At 42.8% G+C, this 24,918-nt stretch overlaps 1 protein-coding gene across 3 annotated transcripts in view; it reads right to left on the bottom strand.

The window, feature by feature from the left end:
- The window catches only part of IMMT (inner membrane mitochondrial protein), a 52,682-nt gene extending 34,421 nt beyond the window's left edge, over positions 1–18,261 (bottom strand). For 2 of the 3 annotated variants that reach the window (XM_060187302.1, XM_060187303.1), the window contains exons 1-4: positions 18,048–18,261; positions 7,266–7,339; positions 6,006–6,195; positions 701–806 (exon numbers count right to left, since the gene is read on the bottom strand). In XM_060187302.1, the coding sequence (XP_060043285.1) occupies positions 701–806; positions 6,006–6,195; positions 7,266–7,339; positions 18,048–18,092 (415 nt within the window). In that variant the 5' untranslated portion in view covers positions 18,093–18,261. The remainder of the gene's footprint in view (positions 1–700; positions 807–6,005; positions 6,196–7,265; positions 7,340–18,047) is intronic. The other variant, XM_060187301.1, reaches the window with a different exon arrangement.
- Positions 18,262–24,918: the final 6,657 nt, after the last annotated feature.

Here is a 24,918-nt window from a genome sequence, read left to right as displayed (position 1 = left end):
CCTGCAAGGGAGTCGCTTCACAGGCAGTGAAGCAGGTCTGCAGATGTCTCTCTTTCTCTCTGTCTTCTCCTCCTCTCTCCATTTCTCTCTGTCCTATCCAACAACGACATCAACAACAACAACAATAATAACTACAACAAAAAACAAGGGCAACAAAAGGGAATAAATATTTAAAAATGTAACAAAACAAACAAAAAACTAAGAAGAAGAAAAAAAAAGGCATTCAAATGTATACTAAAACAAGTAAATGTCATCAATTAGGGTGAAGTTACTCCCAAAACATGCCAAGTTATTCAAGAAGGTTAAAAAATCTGCAGATCAAGATCAGATCAAGAAAGTTCAAAACTAAGGAAGGAAGAAAGAACTAGTAGAAAAAAAAGAGGTGAGAAAAGAGAATGAATCTTAAAATCTAAAGAAAGAGAAAGTGTGAGGAGGAGTCAGAGGAAAAGTACATAGGAAAGAAAAATAAAATGTACTGAAGACAAAACAATTCTCGTGTTACCCTCAAGTAGCAATAAAGCCCTAACCCACAGGCCTGACACCCTCAAATGAAAGTTCACGTGAAAGACGCTAACAGCCCCTTCCCCGGTGTGAGATAAGATCTTCATGGAGGATGAGCTTTCACTAGACCATAAATACAGATACACTACAACATTTCATCTACCTGTATTGACAACACAATGATTCTCCATGCAGTTACCTGTTGATGCAGCTGGAGTGTCTTTCTTCTGTTTTTGGAGTTGTGAGGCAGGCTGTTTGGATTCTTGCATTACCTCTGATATACTAGGGATTTTTGGTGAACCAGACTGAATCGTGGAAATAAAAAACATTCAACATTTCAGATACAATGCTGTTTGTTTTTTTTTTCAAAAGACAGAATATAGTAACTTGTACTACCTTGTCTTTCAGTCATTCAACATAAAGTTACTCATAATTTATAACATATTTTCTTAAACACAGTAAGAGAAGTTAGTATACCAGAAAAACATGGCCCAACTATTTCATCCCCAATGGCAGGCACATATTTCAATACTAAAAAGACTTCTCCTGGGAGTCGGGCTGTAGCGCAGCGGGTTAAGCGCAGGTGGCACAAAGCACAAGGACCGGCATAAGGATCCCGGTCCGAACCCCGGCTCCCCACCTGCAGGGGAGTCGCTTCACAGGCGGTGAAGCAGGTCTGCAGGTGTCTATCTTTCTCTCCTCCTCTCTGTCTTCCCCTCCTCTCTCCATTTCTCTCTGTCCTATCCAACAACGACAACAACAATAATAACTACAACAATAAAACAACAAGGGCAACAAAAGGGAATAAATAAATTAAATAAATATTAAAAAAAAAAGACTTCTCTTAAGATGCCAATAAAGTATAGCACACATTCCTTTACAGATACAACACAAAGTTATTTCCATTTGACTTCTATTCTCCACCCCATCTCCAAGGAGCACACACTGATGGATGTAGCAAACTGGGGCCTCCATTTGATTCCACTCTTTCTCTCTCTCCTTTTTTTTTTTTTTGGTACTATCTCTATTTATTTATTTATTGGATAGAGGCATCCAGAAATCAAGAGGAAAGGGGGTGACTGAGAGGGAGAGAGACACCTGCAGACCTGCTTCAGCACTCATTGAAGCTCCCCTTGCAGGTAGGGGACTGGGGGCTTGAACCCAGGTCCTTGGTACACTGTAACATGTGCACCACCTGTCCCCACCCCACTCCATTTGATTTCTAAATCACAGTATGGTATCACCTGTACCCAGTTAGGTTTTTAGAGGATCTCAATTTAAAAATAAAATTAGTCTTTCATCTTTTTAATCTCCAAGATTCATGGAACTACACACTAAAATATATGATCCAACTGTTACTGATCATTTTCTCTTTCTCAAGTATCCTCTATCTTTAAGGTACTATTCCTTAATAGTACTATCAGATAACATCCCAGAAAAAAATTACTGAATAATAGAAATATTTTCACTTGCCACCTATATTCTCCCACTCTATCAGATCTTGGCTGTGGTATTCAGTTATCCCTAAGCTGACTACTCAAGCACAACAGAACTATAATAGTTCTGAAATTTGTCAATACTGAAAATTACAAATAAATGTACTTTCTTTTTATTAAAAATGTTAAATCATTAGCTATATTCTCACTATAGCAAGCAAAATAACACAGAAATAAATAGAAAGTTCCAACTGACATTTTTATTGTTCTCTTTCCTGCTAAACCCTCAGAAAGCTACTGCTAAGAGCCTGAGATAAATCTTTCAACACTTGAGCATAAGCAAGTATATCCATTTTTCTTTAAACAAACTAAAATAGGGTTCGTTATATTGTACAAGTTACCATGTAATTTTTTTCTTCATTTAACAAGTCTTTCACGTCAATAAAATTTTAGTTCCATAATATCCTTATTTATTTTATTATTATCTTTATTTATTGGATAGAGACAGCCAGAAATCAAGAGGAAAGGGGGTGATAGAAAGGAAGACAGAGAGACACTTGCAACAGTGCTTCACCACTCACAAAGCTGAAGGTGGGAAACTGGGGGTTCAAACCCAGGCGTTTGTGCGCTCAAACAGGTGCTCAACCTGACCCCAATTCCATAATATTCTTTTTTTTTTTTTTTAAGATTTTATTTATTTATTTATGAGAAAGATAGGAGGAGAGAGAAAGAACCAGACATCACTCTGGCACATGTGCTGCCGGGGATCGAACTCAGGACCTCATGCTTGAGAGTCCAAAGCTTTATCACTGTGCCACCTCCTGGACCACAATTCCATAATATTCTAATACTATCGTATATACTACTAAAGATGAAACTCCCCATAATATGATAAAATAACCTTCTATTCTGGACATTGAAATAATTTCCTATTTTGTTTTGTTAAGCATTTTGTGCATATGTCCGAAATCATTAGTATGGCATTTATAGAATAGTTTGCAAGAGAAAGAACTGCTGGGCCAAAGAAGTTTTGTGTGTGTGTGTGTGTGTGTGTGTGTGTGTGTGTGTGTGTGTAGTTTTTTTTATTTGTTTACTTTCCCTTTTTGTTGCCCTTGTGGTTTTTCATTGTTGTTGTAGTTATTACTGCAGTTGTTGATGTCGTCATTGTTAGAAAGGGCAGAGAGAAATGGAGAGAGGAGGAGAAGACAGAGAGGGGGGAAAGAAAGACAGACACCTGCAGACCTGCTTCCTGCAGGTGGGGAGCCGGGAGCTTGAACCGGATCCTCACGCTGGTCCTTGCTTTGCGCCACGTGCACTTAACCTGCTGCGCTACCGCCCGACTCCCAGAAGTTGTATATTTTTAAGACACCAAGCAAGAAACTCACTCTCATGATAAATTTGTTTGTATTTAAGCCAAATCTAATTCCAAACTGCTTTTCTTTTATTTCTTTTTATTTATTCATTTGTTTTTATTATTGATTTTATTTATTTGTTATTGGATAGAGACAGAGAGAAATTGAAAAGGGAGAGGAAGACAGATATACAGGGAGAGAGACAGAGAGACACCTGCAGCTCTGTTTTGCCACTTATAAAGCTTTCCCCTGCAGGTGGGGACCAGAGGCTTGAACCTCAGTCCTTGTGCACTGGAATGTGAGCACTTAAGTAGGTGCACCACCACCTGGCCCCCAAAATGCCTCTAATTTCCATTTCTGGAAAACCTTATAAATTTATTACAATAAAGTCAGCATATGGAAAAGCAAGTGTCCTCTGATACATTCCCATTCACTTTTACAAAATGTTCTTGACAGGATTCAGACATTATTTACTCTTCCATATAAACTTTAAAATCATATTGTTAGGACCAGATGGTAGCATACCTGATTAAGTGCACATGTTACTATGCATTATTTATTTATTATCAGGTAAACAGAGAAAAATTGAGATGGGAGGGGAAGATAAAGAGGGAAAAAAACAGACACCAGCAGCTTTCCCCCTGCCAGTGGGGATCAAGGGCTTGAACCTAGGTCCTTGCTCACTTAACCAGGTACACTACTCATAAATTGTTCTTAATTAGCCTTTTACATAATCCACAGTTTTCTATTTCTTGACTACTGAAGTTACCTCCGTTAGCCAGCACAGACAGTGTAACGTCATATGGAAAAATAAATCATGTAGAAGGCTAATGAAGAACAATCTAAGGGCTGACAGGATAGCTCACTGGGTAAGCTGCCTGGATTGCCACCTATACAACCTAGACTAAAGCCCCAATAGCATATGGGTGAGCCAGAGAACATTCGGTTTTCCAAATACTAACTACATCATAGGACTGGTCTATAGACCACACTATAAACAAGAGTATAGCTTTTTTCTTTTTTTTCAAATAGAGACGGAGGCAGAGAGAAAGAGAAAGAAACCACATTATTAAAGCTTCCTTAGATGCAATGGGATCCAGGCTCAAATCTGTTTTGCACACATAGCAAAGCAACACACTATTTAAGTGAGTTGTTGCACTGGCCTTCACACTTTTTCTAACAAATGATTAGTCATCGGGAGTCGGGCTGTAGCGCAGCGGGTTAAGCGCAGGTGGCGCAAAGCACAAGGACCGGCATAAGGTTCGAACCCCGGCTCCCCACCTGCAGGGGAGTCGCTTCACAGGCGGTGAAGCAGGTCTGCAGGTGTCTGTCTTTCTCTCCTCCTCTCTGTCTTCCCCTCCCTCTCTCCATTTCTCTCTGTCCTATCCAACAACGACAACAACAATAATAACTACAACAATAAAACACCAAGGGCAACAAAAGGGAATAAATAAAAAAATAAATATTAAAAAAATATTAAAAAAAAAAAAAATGATTAGTCATGTCCAGGCTCAAGATTAATAACCAACACCAAATCAGCAAAAGCTCAAGCCCCTCTTTGTAAATGCTTCTCTGCTGTTGTTTGGATAAAGAGGTATTTAAAAATGTTATTTCTTGGGCTATCTTTTCTGTCACTAAAAATAAATATAAAATACAAAAAAAGTTTATTTCTTAAGTTTTAATACTAGAAAATTTTCTATGAACAATTTGTAAATAAAATTTCTGTGACTGTTCTGAGGTCTAAAAGAAGCTATTGGAAGTCGGGCAGTAGCGCAGTGGATTAAGCGCACGTGGCGCAAAGCACAAGGACCTGCGTAAGGTCTGCAGGTGTCTATCTTTCTCTCCCCATCTTTCCCTCCCCTCTCCATTTCTATCCTACCCAACAACAACGACATCAATAACAACAACAATAACTACAACAATAAAACAAGGGTAACAAAAGGGAATAAATTAAAAAATAAGTTTTTTTTTTTTTAAAGCCGTTATTTGGGTGTGGTTTTGTTTGTTTGTTTCTGTTTTAGAGAGAGAGAGAAACTCAGTGGAAAGGAGGAGATAGAGAAAGAGAAGCATCTGTAGTGCTGTTCCACCAGTCATGAGGTTTCCCCTCTACAGGTAGGACTTGAGCCTGAGTCCATGTGCACTCAATGAGGTGCACCACTGCCTGGCCCCATTACATTTGGGTTCTATGTCACAACGATTCTATATTTATACTGGATCTAGGCAGATGTGATACTCTAGGCTTGACAATCAGCCCCCTCAATCTGCAAAGCAGCCAGGGTTACCTCTGCCCCAAGCTTACCTCTTCCATTTATGCCGGGTGACATACAATTGCTTTTTTACCTTTCTTTTTTATTAGATAGGACAGCGAAAATGAGAGAGCAGGAAGAGACAGAGAGGCAGAAAGAGAGAACCTGAAAACCTGATTCACTCCTCGTGAAGCTTCCACCCCTGCAGGTGGGGAGCCGGGGACTTGTCCTTGCACGTGATAATGCATATGCACTCAACTGAGTTTGCCACCGCCCGGCACATACAATTCCTTCCTATGTTGAACATATTAAATGAGAGCATACATGCAACTCCAGAGGGATAAAAACCCAGGTTTCAAGAAAACAAACATATATAGCAAGTTTTATGGAATTACACATATATTTTTAAGATTAAAAATGCTCTAAATAATATTGCAGTAGTTAACTTGAAATCCTGTTTTAACTCTTACCGGTTTCTTTGGTAATGGAACATTATAAGGTGGGGAGCCAAGAACCATCTCAAAGAGTTTGTCTGAATAGGGTATGGTCTTCTCTACACTTTCCCGGAAATGAGAGTCCAATTTGGCATACAGGATAGTGCCACCAATACCTCCACCAATAAACAAAAACCCAGCTCCAGCAATTTTGCCAGCAGATAACCTAAATGAAAAAAAAAAAAAAAGAAGAAGCTCATATATTATTTTTTTGGCTCTCCTAAACCTACTTTCCTAGACCAATTTAGGAATCTAGAGCTTATCGTTTCTTCTCTCCCACTCATTCAAATGAAAGCAGAAAAGTTTATCACCATAGCTGCATACCACTCTCCCCTGACTTATTTTAAACATGCCTGCAAATAGAAAACAACATTTATGGAAAACAACAACAACAAAAATGTGACTAATACAGTGGTATCTACAGTAGGAGGAATAATGAAGAACTTGAAATTCAAGATATTCACAAACACGAGATTTTCATTAAACCCAAAAAAGACCACTAATTTTTAAAGTTCCTCTCCCCTTAAACTTTCCTTTAAATTTCTTTACAAAAAGATACTATATAGAAGCTGGGAAGTAGCACAGCGGTTTAAGCACACATGGCACAAAGTGCAAGGACCGGCATATAGACCCCAGTTCAAGACCCCGGCTCCCCACCTGCAGGGGGGTCACTTCACAGGTGGTGAAGCAGGTCTGCAGGTGTCTGTCTTTCTCTCCCCTTTTCTGTCTTCCCCTCCTCTCTCGATTTCTCTCTGTCCTATCCAACAACAAGAGCAATGGCAATAATAACAACAAGGGCAACAAAATGGAAATAATGGCCTCCAGGAGCAGTGGATTCATAGTGCAGGCACTGAGCCCAGTGATAATCCTGGAGATAAAAATAAATAAATAAATAAATAATACTATATCAAATAGAACTAACAATTACACTTGAATATTTTGCTAAGTTTAAGCTACCATGTGCTAAGCTCCTGTCTCTAAATTGTATTTGCCATGCCACGGAAATAGTCTGGAGGCTAGTGGGTTTTTTCCATGGATGGTGTCCAATTAACAAAGACCTAAAATGGCACCATAACAAATTTCACCTACAAATAAATAATGCTCCACATATAGCAAAATTTCAATGTTTATATCGCCTCATGAAAAGAAGCAACTACTGCATCCCTACAGTCAGAGGAAGCACACACATATACACCTTAGTTAACATTTGTTTGTAGGGAGACACACAGTACACACCCGGAACTGCCTGAAGTAGAATATCTTCGGCATGGTCGTAAGGGACGGAGGACAAACTTCCCACATAGACAACTCTACAAAGAAAGGAGAAAATGTCACAATCAGTAGGTTAAAGAAATCAAGAAAGAGACTCTCACGCCTGAGGCACCAAAGTCCCAGGTTCAATCCCCCGCACCACCATAAGCCAGAGCTGAGCAGTGCTCTGGTAAAGAAAAAAATAAGAAATCAAGAAAACTTGTAAATTTGTTCTGAAAGCCTTCAATAATTTTATATTCAAAAATCAAATTACCATGAAACATATTTACAAGCCCTTTAAAAAATGTCAATTTTGGGGTCAGAAGGTAACACATCCAATAGGATATTTACTTGACCTTGTAAAAGGACCCACACTTAAGCCTATGACAACACAGGAGAGCAATAAGGGAAGCACAAGGGAAGCTTCAAGAGCAGGAGAGCAGTGGTCTGCTATCTCTCCCGTCTGACTCTCACTAGCAAAGACTAAAAAGGGAGGTGGGGGGAGGAAGCCCAGTGACTTGTACCTAGATTCAAAAGGCCAAAGTATGTGCCCTACCAAGTGAGGCTATCTTTCGCATAATCATTTGTATCTATCTTTTATTTTTTCAAATGTTTTATATAATATGTAAATCCCTCTAATAAACATATGCCCTTAGATCCCAGATTCAATCCCCAGTGCTCTGGTAAAATATATATAAAACCTTAGGGAGATTTTTTTTTTTTTGCCTCCAGGGTTATTGCTGGGGCTCAGTGCCTGCACCATGAATTCACTGCTCCTGGAGGCCATTTTCCCCCCTTTTGTTGCCCCTGTTGTAGCCTTGCTGTGGTTATTATTGTTACTGTTGATGTCGTTCATTGTTGGATAGGACAGAGAGAAATAGAGAGAGGAGGGGAAAACAGAGAGGGGGAGAGAAAGACAGACACCTGCAGACCTGCTTCACTGCCTGTGAAGTGACTCCCCTGCAGGTGGGGAACCTGGGGCTCAAACCGGGATCCTTATGCTGGTCACCACGTGCGCTTAACCCGCTGTGCTTCCGCCCAACCCCCAAGGGAGATTTTTTTTTTTTATTTCTTTATTGGGGAATTAATGTTTTACATTCAACAGTAAATACAATAGTTTGTACATGCATAACATTTTCCAGTTTTCCATATAACAATACAACCCCCACTAGGTCCTCTGTCATCCTTCTTGGATCTGTATTCTACCCACTCACCCACCCCAGAGTCTTTTACTCTGGTGTAAACCAAGGGAGATTTTGATAAGCTTAAAGCTTGAGCTTTAAACTTAAATAGGTAACAATTTCAAATTTGTTACCTCCCACAAGCAAATCTTACTACAGACACCAAGACCCAGTGATAAACTTGGTGGCAAATACAACAAAATAAAAGGAGGGTTTCACTAACCTCCAAGTTAGCTCACTTGGATAGTGTGCTGCTTTGTTATGAAAGTGATCCAGGTTTGAGCCCAGCCCTCACCACCTTGGAGGAAGCTTCAGTGCTGTGCTCTTTCTCTCTGTCATTGTCTGTCTCTATCTCTTTACCTGAAAAAAGTCATACCAGAAAAAAAAAAAAAAAAAAAAGACTGGAAAAATAGCTCAACTGGTAGAGCTTAGAACTTGAATAGCTGAGACTCCCAGTTCAATCCCCAACATCGCATTACCCCAGTAATGTTCTGGATCCTTCTCTTTCCCTCCCTCCCCTCTCTCAAAACTGACTCATAAATTTTTGTTAAAAAAAAATGTATATATATCATATATGGCAGAGTAATACTCTGGTCTCTCAGAAAATACAGCACACAGTCAGAAGGCACATAAACTATCCTAAAATTATAGTTGCAATTTACACTCTAATTTAGCAAATTCCAGAGATGAATGCCAAGTTAATGTTATCCATGCATGGGGGGAAGGGGAGAGGTGTTTTACAACATGTAAAACAACTATAAATTGGATTTAAAAAAAATATATTTCAGGGCTGGGGAAATGGCATAATGATTATGCAAAAGACTTTTTTAAAAAAAATAATGTTTTATTTATTTATTAATGAGGGGAATAGGAGGAGAGAGAAAGAACCAGACATCACTCTGGTACATGTGCTGAGGGAGATTTGAACTCAAGACCTCCTGCTTAAGAGTCCAATGTTTTATCTTCTGCACCAACTCCCAGGCCACGCAAAAGACTTTCATGCCTGAGACTCTGGAGTCCCAGGTTCAAGCCTCAGAATCACCATAAAAGCCAGAGCTGAGTAGTGCTCTGGGCTCTCTGTGTGTGTATCTTTCTCATTAAAAAAAAAAATTAAAAAATTGAGGCCAGGCGGTGGCACATGTGGTTAAGCGCACACATTACAGTGCACAAGGACCTGGGTTCAAGCCCCTGGTCCTCACCTGCGGGGAGGTGGGGTGGGGTGGGGGCCCTGCTTCACAAGAGATGAAGCAGGTCTGCAGGTGTCTCTGTTTCTCTCCCTCCCCTCTCAATTTCTCTCTCTCCAAAAATAAAATTAAAAAATAAAAAATTTAAAATGTTAATGATTATGAATAGTTTAAAATCCTCAACATTTTAAAAGCATTAACAGAAAGAGCTTTTTTCCTACTATTCTATAAAGATAATGAAATTTTTATTTTATTTGACCAGAAAATTTTATTTTATTTTATTGCTTACCTCCAGCTAATGATGGTGCTAGGGACATCTCACATGCAAGTACTATGTGCTGCTACTATGCCTTCTCCCCAGCCCATGACACAAAAATTTAAGTACAACTAAACTTAAATACAAAGTGAAGAATTCCACTTTGTAGACTAGGAGAGGAAATACTAGGAAATCATTAAAGCTGTGTTTATTTAAGATCGTATTCTTTTTTTTAAAGATTTTTTTAAATATTTATTTTCCCTTTTGTTGCCCTTGTTGTTTTTCATTGTTGTTGTAGTTATTGTTGTCGTTGATGTCATCGTTGTTAGATAGGACAGAGAGAAATGGAGAGAGGAGAGGAAGACAGAAAGGGGGAGAGAAAGACAGACACCTGCAGACCTGCTTCACCATCTGTGAAGCGACTCCCCTGCAGGTTGAGGGCTGGGGGCTCGAACCAGGATTCTTAAGCCAGACCTTGCGCTTTGTGCCACGTGCACTTAATCCGCTGTGCTACTGTCCGACTCCCCTAAGATCGTATTCTTAACCTTTATAGGTATATATTCAGGTCAAAAATATTTTACCGGTGTTGACAGTGGATAACTAACTAAATGGGATTTCAAACAGCAAACACAATGGGGTAATTGACTCCAGGTAGTGCCAGCACCAAATTTAATAGCAGAATTTGAAAACATCCTAGTTCACATCATTATTAGTCTGCTTTTATGGTCATCTGTTGTTTTTTTTGCTTTGTTTTTTACACCATAGCACACTCAGCTCTGGCTTATGGTTGTGCCAGGGAGTGAACCTGGGGCCTTGGAGCCTCAGGCATCAATCATACTTTGCATTATCACTATGCCAACTCCCTGCTCAACCTGTTCATTCATTTTTCTACTTTCTTTGATCTTGACCTTCTTCCCTCCCTTTGACAAGGATATATTTGATGTGACTGAAATTTAAGTCCCGGGGTCAGGCGGTGGCACACCTGGTTAAATGCACACATTACAGTGCACAAGGACCCAGGTTCAAGCCCCTGGTCCCCATCTGCAGGGGGAAAAGCTCAAGGATCCTGGTTCGAGTCACCACCTCCCCACCTGCAGGGGCGTCACTTCACAAGCAGTGAAGCAGGTCTGTAGGTGTCTCTCTGTCTCTCTCCCTATCTTCCTTTCCCCTCTCAATTTCACTCTGTCCTATACAAAGGGGGAGGGGAAATCAATTTCTCTGTCTCTATCTATCCAATAATTAATAAGTAGATTTTTTTTAAAAAAAAGCTTACGTCCCTAGCACTCAGTAAAAATAAAATCCAAAAGGCTTAGTTGCATATACAAGGAGGTCTCTCTCATAGTTATGTTTCTAGCCACTCAGATCCCTTCTCCAAAGGCATCTAAAGCTACTGGTTTCTTGTAGACATGTTTTGTGGCAGAGAATTTCTGACATACCACCTTCATATAAATGATACCATAAAACACATCCAGTTCTGCACTAAAGTTCATTTAATATTACATGCTTTGAAATCACTCTTCATCAATGTTTTCCTAGTGGAGACTCAGTATTCCATTGTATGGATATTAGTAAATGTATTGAACCAGTCCTCTCTTTTTACCTGAGAAACATACACTTTGATTCAATTCTTTATAATATTCCTTTAAACAAAAAAAGATTGTACTGGGGGTCGGGCAGTAGCGCAGTGGGTTAAGTGCACGTGGTGCAAAGCGCAAGGACAGGCATAAGGATCTGGGTTCAAGCCCCTGGATCAACACCTGCGGGGGGGGGGGGTTGCTTCACTGGGAGTGAAACAGGTCTGCAGGTGTGTCTATCTTTCTCTCCTCCTCTATCTTCCACTCCTCTCTCCACTACTCTCTATCCTATCCAACAACGAGGACATCAATAATTACAACTACAATAAAAAAAAGGGCAACAAAAGGGGGCAAGAAAGAAAAGAAAAAAAATTGTTCTACATGTCTACTGAGCTGTTCCTAGGTCATAGACTAAATACTCAATTTTTCCAGTAATCTGAAATGCCACTTCTGAAATATACTAAATTCCAGGGAGAGAGACCAGAACACTGCTCAGCTCTGGCTTATAGTGCTGATGGGGACTGAACCTGGTACTTTGGAATCTCAGGCATGAAAATCTTTTTGCATAGACCTTATGCTATCTCCCTCATCCCAGACATAGAAGTTTAGCTTTGTGTTTAGCTTTTTTTAAAAAATAATTATTTTTTCTTTTATTTTTATTGCCTCCAGGGTTATCACTGGGGCTCAGTGCCAGCACTATGAATCCACTGTTCTTGGTGGCCATTTTTTCCACTTTATTGAATAGGTCCGACAGAAACAGAGAGAGATGGGGAGACAGAGAAAGACAGACCTGCTTCAGTGCTTGTGAAGCCTCCCTCCTGCAGGTAAGGAGCAGGGGCTCAAACCTGGATTCTCGCACTTTATACTATGTGCACTTAAATAAATAATTCTAAAAAGAAAAAGAACATTCTCAAATTGAGCATTTTACCAAAACTAAGTAGCAGCTACTAAAAAAAAAATTGACACATGGGATCTGGGCAGTAGCACAGCAGGTTAAGCGCACATGACATGCAAAGCACAAGGACTGGCATAAGGATCCAGGTTCAGGCCTCCCCACCTGCAGGGGGGTCACTTCACAAGTGGTAAGTAGGTCTGCAGGTGTCTATCTCTCCCCCCTCTGTCTTCCCCTCCTCTCTTAATTTCTTTCTGTCCTATCCAACAACAACAGCTATAACAACAATAACAACAAGGGTAACAAACTGGTAAAAATAGCCTCCAGGAGCAGTGGATTCGTAGTGCAGGCACCAAGCCCCAGCAATAACTCTGGAGGAAAAAAAAAAAAAGACATCTTTTAAGTCTCCTTTAATGTGCAGGCTTCTCCTCTAGTAACTAATTTTTTTTTAAGAACCTGGGTTGCTTGAACTACAGAATTTTTCCAGACCGGATTTTCTGTAAGATGTAATTCAACATGTTCCTGTCTATCCTCTATATTTCCTGCCAACTACATAGAGTTGGATCTAGATACTTGCTCAGACTCAGGTTCAGTGTCTTTGGCAAGACTTCAGGCAGTGTGTCTTTCATCAGTAGGCATACAATGTCTCTGTCTTTTCTTTTTTTGCTTGAAAGTCTTAACACTTTATTCACTGTACCACGTCCTAGGCTGTAATAAACAACTTTAAAATTTTTTTCTTTTTATTTCTTTATTGAGGAATTTATGTTTTACAGTTGACAGTAAGTACAATGGTTTGTACATGCATAACATTTCTCAGTTTTCCACATAACAGTACAACCCCTATTAGGTCCTCTGTCATCCTTTTCCAGGACCTGTACTTCCCCCCCCCCCCACCCACCCCAGAGGCTTTTACTTTGGTGCAATACACCAATTCCAGTTCAGGTTCTACTTGTGTTTTCTGATATGTACACAATGGAATACTACTCAGCTGTTAAAAATGGTGATTTCACCATTTTCAGCCCATCTTGGATGCAGCTTGAAGAAATCATGTTAAGTGAAATATGCTATCTACCCTCCGCCATATGTATTTTTTCAGTCTGGAAACACTCTATGTAAACTAAAGGTCATTGCTTCTTTGCTTTACATCATTTCAACTTACAAGAGGGTTCCTAATAAAGCTCTATTTTAAGATAGTGGGAATAACCTGTACTGTATTTTGTTTATCAAGACATCAATTGAATATTTGAGCTGGCTATTGTGAATAGTGTGCTATGAGTTCGGCTTTTAATTATTTGGGATGAAACTGCAGGATCACACAGTACTTCTATGCTGACCTCTACACTACATTCCCAGCAATGTATGAGGATTCCACCTTCACATCTACACCAATACTTGCCCCCTCCCCCCACCTTCCACAATGGCTCCGTGTCTGCATGATTTCACCAGTCCCAGCAAACTTTAGACTCTAGATTTCTTATATAGATTTGCTGGGATGTGTAAATGGCAATGTTTTGATAGGTTTGTCTCCCACACAAACAATATCCAAAAGTTGTAGTCTAGGAGGTAGTACAGTGGCTAGAGTCTTGACTTTGATTCCTAGCATCACATATGCCAGAGTGATACACTGGCTCTCTCTCTTTCTCCTCTCTTTCTCTCATTACTGAATAAATTGAAGAGGGGGTGAGAGGCAGTTAGTGGCCAGTGTTACAACTGAAATACAGATAAAGTGATCCAGGAGGTGAAGCAGTAGATATGGTATTAGATTTGGAAGCATGAGGTCCTGAGTGTGAAAGGGAAAGGAAGGGAAGGGAAGAAAGGGAAGGGAGGGAAAGGAGGGGGAGGAAGGAAAGGAAGGGATGAAAGGGATGGAAGGGAAAAGAAGGGAGGAAGAAAGGGAAGAAAGGTATGCAACATCAAAACAGCAACACTGGGGAGTCGGGCGGTAGCGCAGCGGGTGAAGTGCAGGTAGCGCAAAGCGCAAGGACCAGCACAAGGATCCCGGTTCAAGCCCACAGTTCCCCACCTGCAGGGGAGTCACTTCACAGGCGGTGAAGCAGGTCTGCAGGTGTCTGTCTTTCTCTACCCCTCTCTGTCTTCCCCTCCTCTCTCCATTTCTCTCTGTCCTATCCAACAACGACAACATCAATAACAACAAGAACTACAACAACAATGAAAAACAACAAGAGCAACAAAAGAGAAAATAAATAACAAAACAAAAAAAAAAAACCCAGCAACACTGATAAAATTGATCATTTGGGTAGTGTGCTGCTTTGCCATGAGCATGAAAGCCAGGTTTGAGTCTACCCCCCCCCATATAACCAAATAGAAGGAAGTGTAGTGGTCTCTTTCTGCCTCTATCTGGAGGGGGAAAAAATCAATTTCTTCTATAACTCTACAGTTAAAATAATCTGTAAGAGGGCAGAGGGTAGATAGCATAATGGTTATGCACACAGACTCTCATGCCTGAGGCTCCAAAGTCCCAGGTTCAATCCCCTGTACCACCATAAGCCAGAGCTGAACAGTGCTCTGGTTAAAAAATAAAAAATAAAAATAAAATAAATAAAAGTTTTTTTAAATAATAATCTGTAAGAATAATGCATTAAAGCAGCTTGGAAGGTGGAACAGTAGATAAAGACTAGACTCACACATCAGATCCCAAGTTCAATCCCCAGCATCACACGTGCTACAGATACTCGAGTTACCTGCCCCCTCCATCTCTGTATCATAAACAGATGTTTAAACACAAAAAGGAAGGATTTAAACAAAAATCATGCATTAAGGTTAAAAAATAAGGGGGTCAAGGTGGTGGCACACCTGGTTAAGCACTCACATTATAGTATGCAAGGACACAGGTTCAAACCCCTGGTCCACAGCTGCAGGACAAAAGCTTCATGAGGGCTGCAGATGTCTTTCTGTCTGCCTTCAAAGAGTTGAATCATGACATGGAGGGCAGGGGTAGATAGCCTAATGGTTATGCAAAAAGTCATGCCTGAGGCTCCAAAGTCCCAGGTTCAATCCCCTGCACCACCATATGCCAGAGCTGAGCAGTGCTCTGGTAAAAAAAAACAAAAAAAAAAACAGGGCCTTTACTCTTACAGCTACAAGGGGATGAATTCTGCCAAGAAACCCTATGAGTTTGGAAGAGGACCCTGAAATCCAAGTGAGAACCACAGCACAGTCAACAAACAACTTGATTACAGCTCGTGTGACACTGCACAGAGATCATTCATGGACCAAAACCGAAATAATGAGTGTTGTTTAAATTGCTGAAATTGTGGTTATTTGTTAACACAACAGAAGAAAACTAATATAAGCAGTCTCACACACACACACACACACACACACACACACACACACTTTCCTATAGAAGAAACGGCTTCTCTTATCCTAGCAAAGAATAGGAAGTTTGACTTTGATTCAAAACTCATTCTGACAACTTTTTTATTAATTAGTTAATTTTTGTAAAGTATTGCTTGAGTCACAGTAGTAGTTTTGCAATGCAAGCTTTCGCCAAAATGTCAATTTTCTGGAAATTGTGAGCAACGGAAATGGACTTAGATTGTTTTTAATTTTTTTAATTATCTTTATTTATTGGATAGAGACAGTCAGAAATTGAGAGGGGAGAGGGAAATAGAGAGGGAGAAAAACACCTGCAGCCCTGCTTCACCACTCATGAAGCTTTCCCCCTGCAGGTGGGGACCCCAGACTCAAACCCAGGTCCTTGTGCATTGTAACATGTGCGCTCAACCAGGTGCACCACCGGACCCAGACCCAGCTTAGGGTCTATTTAATTTTATAAAATTGTTTTGCAAAAGTAAAAAGTAGCTGAGTGTGGTCCAGGAAGTGGTTCAGTTGATAAAACACTGACTCTCAAACACAAGGTCCTGAGTTGAATGCCTGGCAGCACATATACCAGAGTTATGTCTGGTTCTTTCTCTCTCTCTCTCTCTCCTTCTGTTTTCATGAATAAATAAAATCTTCAAAATAAATAAATAAGGGGGTCGGGCGGTAGCACAGCGGGTTAAGTGCACGTGGCATAAAGCGCAAGGACCAGCACAAGGATCCCGGTTCAAGCCCACAGTTCCCCACCTGCAGGGGAGTCACTTCACAGGCAGTGAAGCAGGCCTGCAGGTGTCTGTCTTTCTCTCCCCCTCTCTGTCTTCCCCTCCTCTCTCCATTTCTCTCTGTCCTATCTAACAACGACTACAACAATAAAACATGGGCAACAAAAGGGAATAAATAAATTTATTTTAAAAATTAAATAAATAAAAATCTTTTAAAAAAGAGGAGTTGGGCGGTAGTGCAGCAGGTTAAGCACATGTGGCGCAAAGCGCAAGGACCGAAGCAAGGATCCCGGTTTGAGCCCCGGCTCCCCACCTGCAGGGTGGTCAGTTCACAGGCGGTGAAGCAGGTCTGCAGGTGTCTATCTTTCTCTCCCCCTCTGTCTTCCTCTCCTCTCTCCATTTCTGTCCTATCCAGCAAGGACATCAATAACTACAACAGCAATAGTAACTACAAGGGCAACAAAAGGGAATAAATAAATATTTTTTTAAAGTTTGGGGGGTTGGGCGGCAGCGCAGCAGGTAAGTACACAAGGCGCAAGGCGCAAGGACCGACTTAAAGATCCTGGTTCTAGGCCCCGGCTCCCCACCTGCGGGGGGTGGGGGTCTCTTCACAAGCGGTGAGGCAGGTCTGCAGGTGTCTTTCTCTCCCCTTCTCTGTCTTCCCCTCCTCTATTTCTCTCTGTCCTATCCAACAACGACGACAGCAATAACAACAATAACTACAACAACAAGTAGCAACAAGGTCTCCTAAGTCCCAGGTTCAATCTCCCGCACCACCATAAGCCTGAGCTGAGAGTGCTCTGGTGTTTCTCTCTCTCTCTCTCTCTGCATCTCTCTCAAAAATAAAATTAATTTAAAAAAAAAATCAACAAGGGCAACAAAAGGGAAAATTAAAAAAAAAATTTTTTAAGTAGCTGAGTATCTAGGCTTCTTGAAAGCCTGCCAGTTCTCCAGCACCTGGGGAAGTACAGCTGCCCAGGCTAGTCGTACAAAGGAGCACAAGGTCATGAATTATTGTTCTTCAGGTAGCAAGACTTAAAAAGTTCCATAAGTACAATCTCTTTTTGTTTGTTTTGAGTAAGAAAAGCTCAGAGATGCTCTCCTCCACCAACCGGCAGTTCCTGCGGGATAATTACAACCTTGACCCCTAACGCAGACCCCGGCGGACTAAGCACCTTCCTAGAAGCGGTGCAACAGTCGCGGCTGCCTGCCGGGAACTGTAGTTCTCTCCGCTCGACCTTCAACCACCGACGGCGCGAAGCCCGGCCCACGCCCAACCGGCGACGCGGCGCCAGCGGCCACGATTGGCCCAGGCCTAGGGTAGCGCGGAACTGATTGGATGACACGGCCCCAAAACCCCGCCTCCGACCCAGCACCCGCCTCCCCGCCACCTTCTATGCACACCACACCCGGCTCCAAGCAATCACCTCCTAGTCATCCCCATCCGGGCAAGTCCCAAATTAACCGCCACTCGAACCCGCACAAGGCTCTCGCTGAGGGCGCCTCTGAGACACGCCTCTGTCCCCGGCCTAGAGAGAACCAAAGCCTTCCTCATTTTCCGCTGGTTGCCGGCCGTCATGTCCCTCAAACGCTCTCTCCCGGCGTCCCGCGCTTACCTGGGCAGCGGCGGTCATGCCGGACAACTGACAGGCCCTTAGCATCTTGGCCAGGTGCACAGGGCGGCTGCAGGACACAGGAGCTAATACGGCCGCGCTAATAGAGGGCGTGCGTGCCTGCGCGCCTGCGTGCCTGCGTCCGGGCGGCCCCTTCGCGCTGGACGTACCGGAAAAACAGCTGGTGCCACTGCGCACGCGCAACCGCGTTTCCCAGCCTCAGCCGCCCATTCAGTGAGAATCGCCCCCACTCCCGGGAGAAAAGGCGTTTTCTGCTTCCGGGTCATGCTCAGGGTTCCGGCCCATAGTTGCAATCTCGCTTGTTCTAACTGGAGGCGTGGGGAGCCTGGGCGTACACCCTCGGAAAAGTGGGCAGCTGTGACTCGTTGATAAGTGGACCAGAATTGTATAAACAGTAAATTTGTGTCGGTTTGCACGTTTGTTTCGTTTACCAACCTTCAGAGAATGTGGATGGACCTTTATGCAAAATATGTCTAATAAATGGCACCGCGAGCAGAAGAACCCACCATCTCCAGGGGCGACACTTTGTTTTCCTTCCAGACTAAATTACACTGTGTTCGCACCCAGGAAGGTGGCGTAGTGGATAAACTGATTCTCGGTTATGAGATCCAAAATCCACGCCCCAGCAATGCATATACCAGAATGATACTCTGAATTTCTCTAGCCCTCTTAACAAATAAATTTTTTTTTAAATGTAAGTTACACTACTTTCTCTAACTTTTTATTAGGAAGAGTAAATTTGCAATCGGGGGGTGTGGCCTGAAAAAGTTATGTATAGAAATATTCCATACTTAGTACAGGGTATTCAGTACCATTATCACAGGTGTCAAGCCCCTGGTCCCCACCTGTAGGGGGAAAGTTTCACAAGTAGTGAAGCAGGGCTGCAGGTGTCTATCTCCCTTCCTGTCTCAATTCCCATCCGTCTCAATTTCTCTATGTCTACCCAATAATAAAAAAATAAAAATAAAAAAACAGGTGTATCCTGGGACTTTGCACAGTGGGTGCAGCATCAGACTTGTGTTCATGGGATCCAAAATGTGTTCATGGGGTCCCTGACATTTTTAACTTTTTTTTAAAGTTTTATACTTTTTTTAAATTTTTATTTATTTTCTCTTTTGTTGCCTTTGTCTTTTTATTCTTGTAGTTATTATTGTTTTTTAAAGGATTTATTTTTTTAAGTTTTTTAAATTTTATTTATTAATGAGAACGATAGGAGATGGGAGAAAGAACTAGAGATCACTCTAGCACATGTGTTGCCAGGGATTGAACTCAGGACCTCATGTTTGTGAATCCAGTGCTTTATCCACTGCACCACTTCCTGGACCACATGTAGTTATTATTGTTGCTGTTATTGATGTCGTCGTTGTTAGATAGGACAGAGAGAATTGGAGAGAGGAGGGGAAGACAGAGAGGGGGAGAGAAAGACACCTGCAGACCTGCTTCACCGCCTGTGAAGCGACTTCCCTGCAGGTGGGGAGCTGGGGGCTCGAACCTGGATCCTTATGCCGGTTCTTGCGTTTTGCGCCACGTGCACTTAACCCTATACTTTTTTTTATCTTTATTTATTTATTGGATAGAGACAGCCAGAAATCGAGACGGAAGGGGGAGATAGAGAGGGAGAGAGACACCTGCAGCCCTGCTTCACCACTTGTGAGGCTTTCCCCCTGCAGGTGGGGACCGGAAGCTTGCACACTGTAACATGTGCGCTCAGCCAGGTGCACCAGCGCCCGGCCGGGATCCCTGACATTGTTATGTGCCAGAGCAATCATGATTCCTTGTCTGTCTCTGCCCCCCCCGACTTCTTAATATAAAATAGATATTAGCCCTGGAATATGATGACTGAGGAGGACGTAGGTGGGAGAGTTAAAGTGTTATGCAGACACTGAAAAGGGTTACACAGGTACCAACTACTGTATTTTATAGTCGGCTGTAAACCATTTAGCCCTCCAATAAAGAAAAAAATAGAGGGCCGAGCGGTGGCACACTGGGTTAATAAATAGAGGGCCGAGCGGTGGCACACCGGGTTTGTACACATAGTACAAAGTGCAAGGACCCTGATTCAGCCACGAGCTCACCACCTGCAGGGGGCCCTTGTCTTCTTCTAGCGTAGCCAGTTATCAGCGTCAGGTTGAGCCTGATGTAAAGTTTCGAGACCTCCTTTGAATCTGGAGAGGTGGCAGTCGTTGACTATGTGGGTCATAGTCTGTCTGTAGCCACAGGGGCAGTTCGGGTCGTCTCTGGCTCCCCAGCGATGGAACATAGGCGCACCGGCCTGCAGGTGTGATGAGGTGTTTGTTCGTTACCTCAGCTGACTGCCAACTCTGTTGTGAAGAGTCTGGAACAGAGAAGTTCAGTGTAGGCGTAGGGGACCAGATTGGATGACGAGACGTCAAGTGTTGGACAGGGTGGGCGAAGATATCCGCGTATATTGGCAGGTCCGGTTGAGTATATGTTGGGTAGTTGCCATCTCCCCCTGGCTTCTGCTTAACCATATGCCTATATAGGGATTTTACTGATCCAAAGCTTTGGTCTATTTACATAAATCACTTTTACATAAAGCACTCCAGGGCATTGGTGGTTCTATGATAGGATTCTCTCCTGCTCCACCCCCTCCTTGTCACACACTGATCCCTTCTTTGTCACACTCTGATTTTCACCAGTCACTTTTCTCTCCACCCTCTCTATATCACATCCTGTTTCCACCCTACTTGGAGAGTATAAAAACAGCTGCTCTTCTGATTAAAGACACTTGGAAATTGCTTTCCGGCTCTGAGAGTTCCAGAGTGTATCTCCTGCGGAAGTTGGTGCAGCACGAGTTCCTGATCCCTCTCCCACACAGCAGCCTAGATCAGCTCCAGTTGAGTTCTCTCCAACCCAGAGAGCACTAGCTCGGGAAGAAGTACCCTCAGGCTATCCCGGCATCTGGCGCCCGAACAGGGACCCGTAAGCAGCAGATTTACAAGAAGACATCTTAGATAAGTACACCTTTTGGGTATCTGCAATATTGTGTTAAGGCACTGTGATTTTTTTTTTTCTTTCTTATTATTTTCCGGAGATCTTTCCACCATGGAAAATCTTTTCCAAATCCTGCATTCTTTTTCCAGTATACAATTTTTATATATCTGGGACATTTTTCTCGGGGCTTCACCTTATATCCTGTTGATCATCATAGCAGCTTTTAAGGGATATATAGGTCAACCTCTCAAAAGGCTTAAGGACCTAGAGGCTGAGGTCAAAGAGATAAAGGAAGTAATCATAGAACTTAACCAGCACCTTAAAAACAAGAAGAAGCAAAGGCCTGTTGTGATCTTGACCCACCCTAATTCCTCTGCATCTTGCCCTGAGGCCCCTATTTTGGCAGACACGTGTCCGAATTCTCCTTTGGACTCCACAGCCACTTCTTCGGCCACCCCCATTTTGGCAGAAACGTGTCCGGAACCTCCTGCTGCCTCCACGGCTGCTTCTTCACCCCACCCTGTTTTGATAGACACATGTCCGAATTCTCCTGTAGCCTCCAAAACCACTTCTTCAGCCACTTGTCCAGAAGCTTCCACTTCGATGACTCCTCCTACCGCTACACACTTATCAGAGCAAGTCCACACATTTCCGGTCAATGTTGCCCCCAATAGACAAAAACCTCAGGCCTGGTATCCATATTCCGCCACAGACCTGAAGGAACTACACCAGGCTATCAAAGATGACGGTGTTCATGCCCCATGGACCAGGTCCATTTTACAAGGCCTGCTTCAGAACCTTAATACCCCTCAAGATTGGAGAGATGTGACTCATGCTACGCTCCCAGGCCCCCTCTTCCTGCAATGGGAGGCATTCTTTCGTGACGAATGTTTACAACAATCGCGGAAAAATATTCAAAATCAGCCAGAGGGTAATTTTGATGCATTGTTTGGAACAGGCCAATTAGAAACAGGGATTCAACAGGCGGAAGCCAAGTTTCCAGCGGGGTATTTTGATCAAGTACGCCTGTGTGCATTAAAAGCATGGGAGCGATTAACACCACCCATGGGAGCAGCCTCAGCCCCCATTCTCTCCCTGCAACAAGAACCTGATGAATCCCTCGCTAAATTCATTGCCAGGGCCCAGTCGAGTTTGGAAAGGAAGATTTATAATCCTGACGCTCGTTTTCTCCTTCTGCGATCCATAGTCTGGGATGGAATGCTTCCGCATTTTCGACAGGCCTGTATCACTCTTAAAAACGAACACCCAGATACTTGGATTCTAGCTACACAGGATCTCAGATCAAGCTCTTTTCAAGGACCTATGTTACAGGCCTATGCAGCTACCTTACATAAGCAAAAAGGAGCTTGCTTTCAGTGCGGTCGCCAAGGGCATTGGCGTAACCAATGTCCAGAAAATAGACCGCGACCCCGCCTCCAGTCAGGGCGACCCCATCTCCAGTCAGGGCGACCCCACCTCCAATCAGGGCAACCCCGCCTCCAGACAGGGAATCAGAGACCACGAATGCCTTGTCCCAGATGCCAGAAAGGATTTCACTGGAGGAGAGATTGTTGGTCAAGGTTCCATAGGAACGGCACGCCTCTGCCAAATGTAAACAGGGATTTAAACTAGGTATGGGGCTTCCCTTAGCCCCGCCCCCAAGAGGGAAGGAAGCAGGTCGCCCGCTTGGTGCTGTGCCCTTCTTCCACAAACAGAAGCCCAGCTTGGGACCCAATCCATCGCTACACCCACCACGCCAAGTAACAATAACAGAGGGTGAGCAGAAGGAGGAACCCGCAGTATGTGGGAACTTCCAGCATAGAAATAACCGGCTGGAGCAAGAGAACAGCTCGAATTCAGAGCCTGAGATTTTATGGACCACCCCTGTTTTAGAAAGGGGTCACCCAACTATGACAGTAAAGATTGGTAATATTCCTTTTAAATGTTTGATTGACACGGGAGCAGATAAGACAATATTAAGACAAGCAGAGGTTCCCCAGAGTTGGGAACTCCTCCCAGGACCTCGCTTACATGGTGTTGGAGGATTGACTCAGGCATTCCGCACACGAGATTCCCTTGTGTGGGAAGATCCAGAAGGGACTACCGGACGCTTTCAGCCTTTAATAGCTGATATAAGCACCAATTTATTGGGAAGAGACTTGCTGGAATCTTTAGATGTAGTGATATCCTCAGACACCTCTGCAGGACACCACACTCACTCCTGTGAGACTGCTAGACCCAACCAGCACCCCCAATACTAACTGCCACTGTTCGTAACAGAACTCCCCGCTTAGATTGGCTATCTAATGAGCCTGTCTGGGTGGAACAGTGGCCTTTGCCTAGGGAGAAGCTAGAAATTTTAAAAAAACTCGTCCAAGAGCAGTTATCTTTGGGACACATTCGTCATTCTCGGAGCCCATGGAATACTCCAGTCTTTGTAATTAAAAAGCGCTCAGGAAAATGGCGCCTCCTCCAAGATCTTCGTGCAGTTAATAAAACCATGCAGGTTTGGGGCTCCCCCCAAAGGGGTTTGCTTCTTGCTTCCGCAATTCCCACAGGAATTCCAATCATAGCTATTGATATACAGGATTGTTTTTTCTCTATTCCCTTACACCCACAAGATTGTAAACGTTTTGCTTTCTCTGTTCCTTCTATTAATAATGCCAGCCCTGCTGATAGATTTGAATGGGTGGTACTGCCCCAGGGCATGGCTAATAGTCCTACTATTTGTCAAGAGGTTGTTAAATCTGCCCTTTTCCCATATATTCATAAGGGCCTTAAGGTTTTTCATTATATGGATGACGTGTTAATATGGGGAGAATTAGACACAGATCTCTCCGCCCTACGTGATTTTCTAATCCCTGCCTTAAAGAGAAGTGGACTTAATGTAGCTCCTGAGAAGATACAGCTAATCCCTCCAATATCTTTCTTAGGCTCAGAGATTTCCCTAACGCAGATTCGTCCTTTAAAACCTTGTGTTACTTTTCCTTCTAATCTCACTCTTGCTTCTTTACAAAGTTTTCTTGGAAATTTGAATTGGCTTAGGCAGTATCTTTATCTGCCTACGAGCTGCCTGCAACCACTGTTCGATCTGTTAAAAGGAAACAAACAGCCCTCCTCAAAGCGTATGTTAACCCCCGAAGCATCCTTGGCTCTGGAAAAAGTTAACCAGGCTCTCCAGGACATGCACCTCGTTCGATTATCCCCCTCCTCTCCAGTAAATCTTCTAATCTTTAACTCCACCCCCACGGTAGTGGGGGCATTGTGGCAGAAACATGGCGTTCTCGAATGGCTTCATACACCAGTAGGCGGAGCTCCAAGACTCCTTACCAAGATTGATGCCTTAGCATTTATGGTTCGCCAAGGAAGAAACAGATCAGTTCAGGTCTTAGGAAGGGAACCAGATTCAATCATTCTTCCCTTTTCTCTCACTGATACAGAATGGCTCATACGCCACCATTCTCGTTTTGCCATAAGTTTAATGGGTTTTCCAGGACAATTAGATAATCATTTTCCCTCTAATAATTTGATAGCTTCTTTACCCCTGTTGCCTCTACTAGTACCTAAACTTTTCTCTCGAGATCCCATCCCCTCTGCTCCTACAGTGTTCACTGATGGTGGAAAAAAGGGAGCTGCTGCCCTTATATATTATCCAGACCAGCAATACCCCAAACCTCTCTTTACTGAACTTCCTGATAATTCCCCTCAGTACAAAGAACTTTATGCTGTTTTCCTTGCATTAAAAGCTGTACCAGAATCCTTCAACCTTTTTTCTGACAGTGTGTATACTGTTAACTTACTTCCATGGCTTGCTCGATCTTATGTAAGAATTGATGACAACCCACTTTCTCCTCTTTTAATTCAAATTGCCTCTATGCTTTGTTCTCGAACCCATCCA

This window comes from Erinaceus europaeus, chromosome 3 (genome assembly GCF_950295315.1).
Source record: "Erinaceus europaeus chromosome 3, mEriEur2.1, whole genome shotgun sequence".
NCBI lineage: Eukaryota > Metazoa > Chordata > Mammalia > Eulipotyphla > Erinaceidae > Erinaceus > Erinaceus europaeus.
The sequence above is the reverse complement of the archived record's forward strand: the minus strand, read 5'-3'. Positions and strand labels throughout refer to the sequence as shown.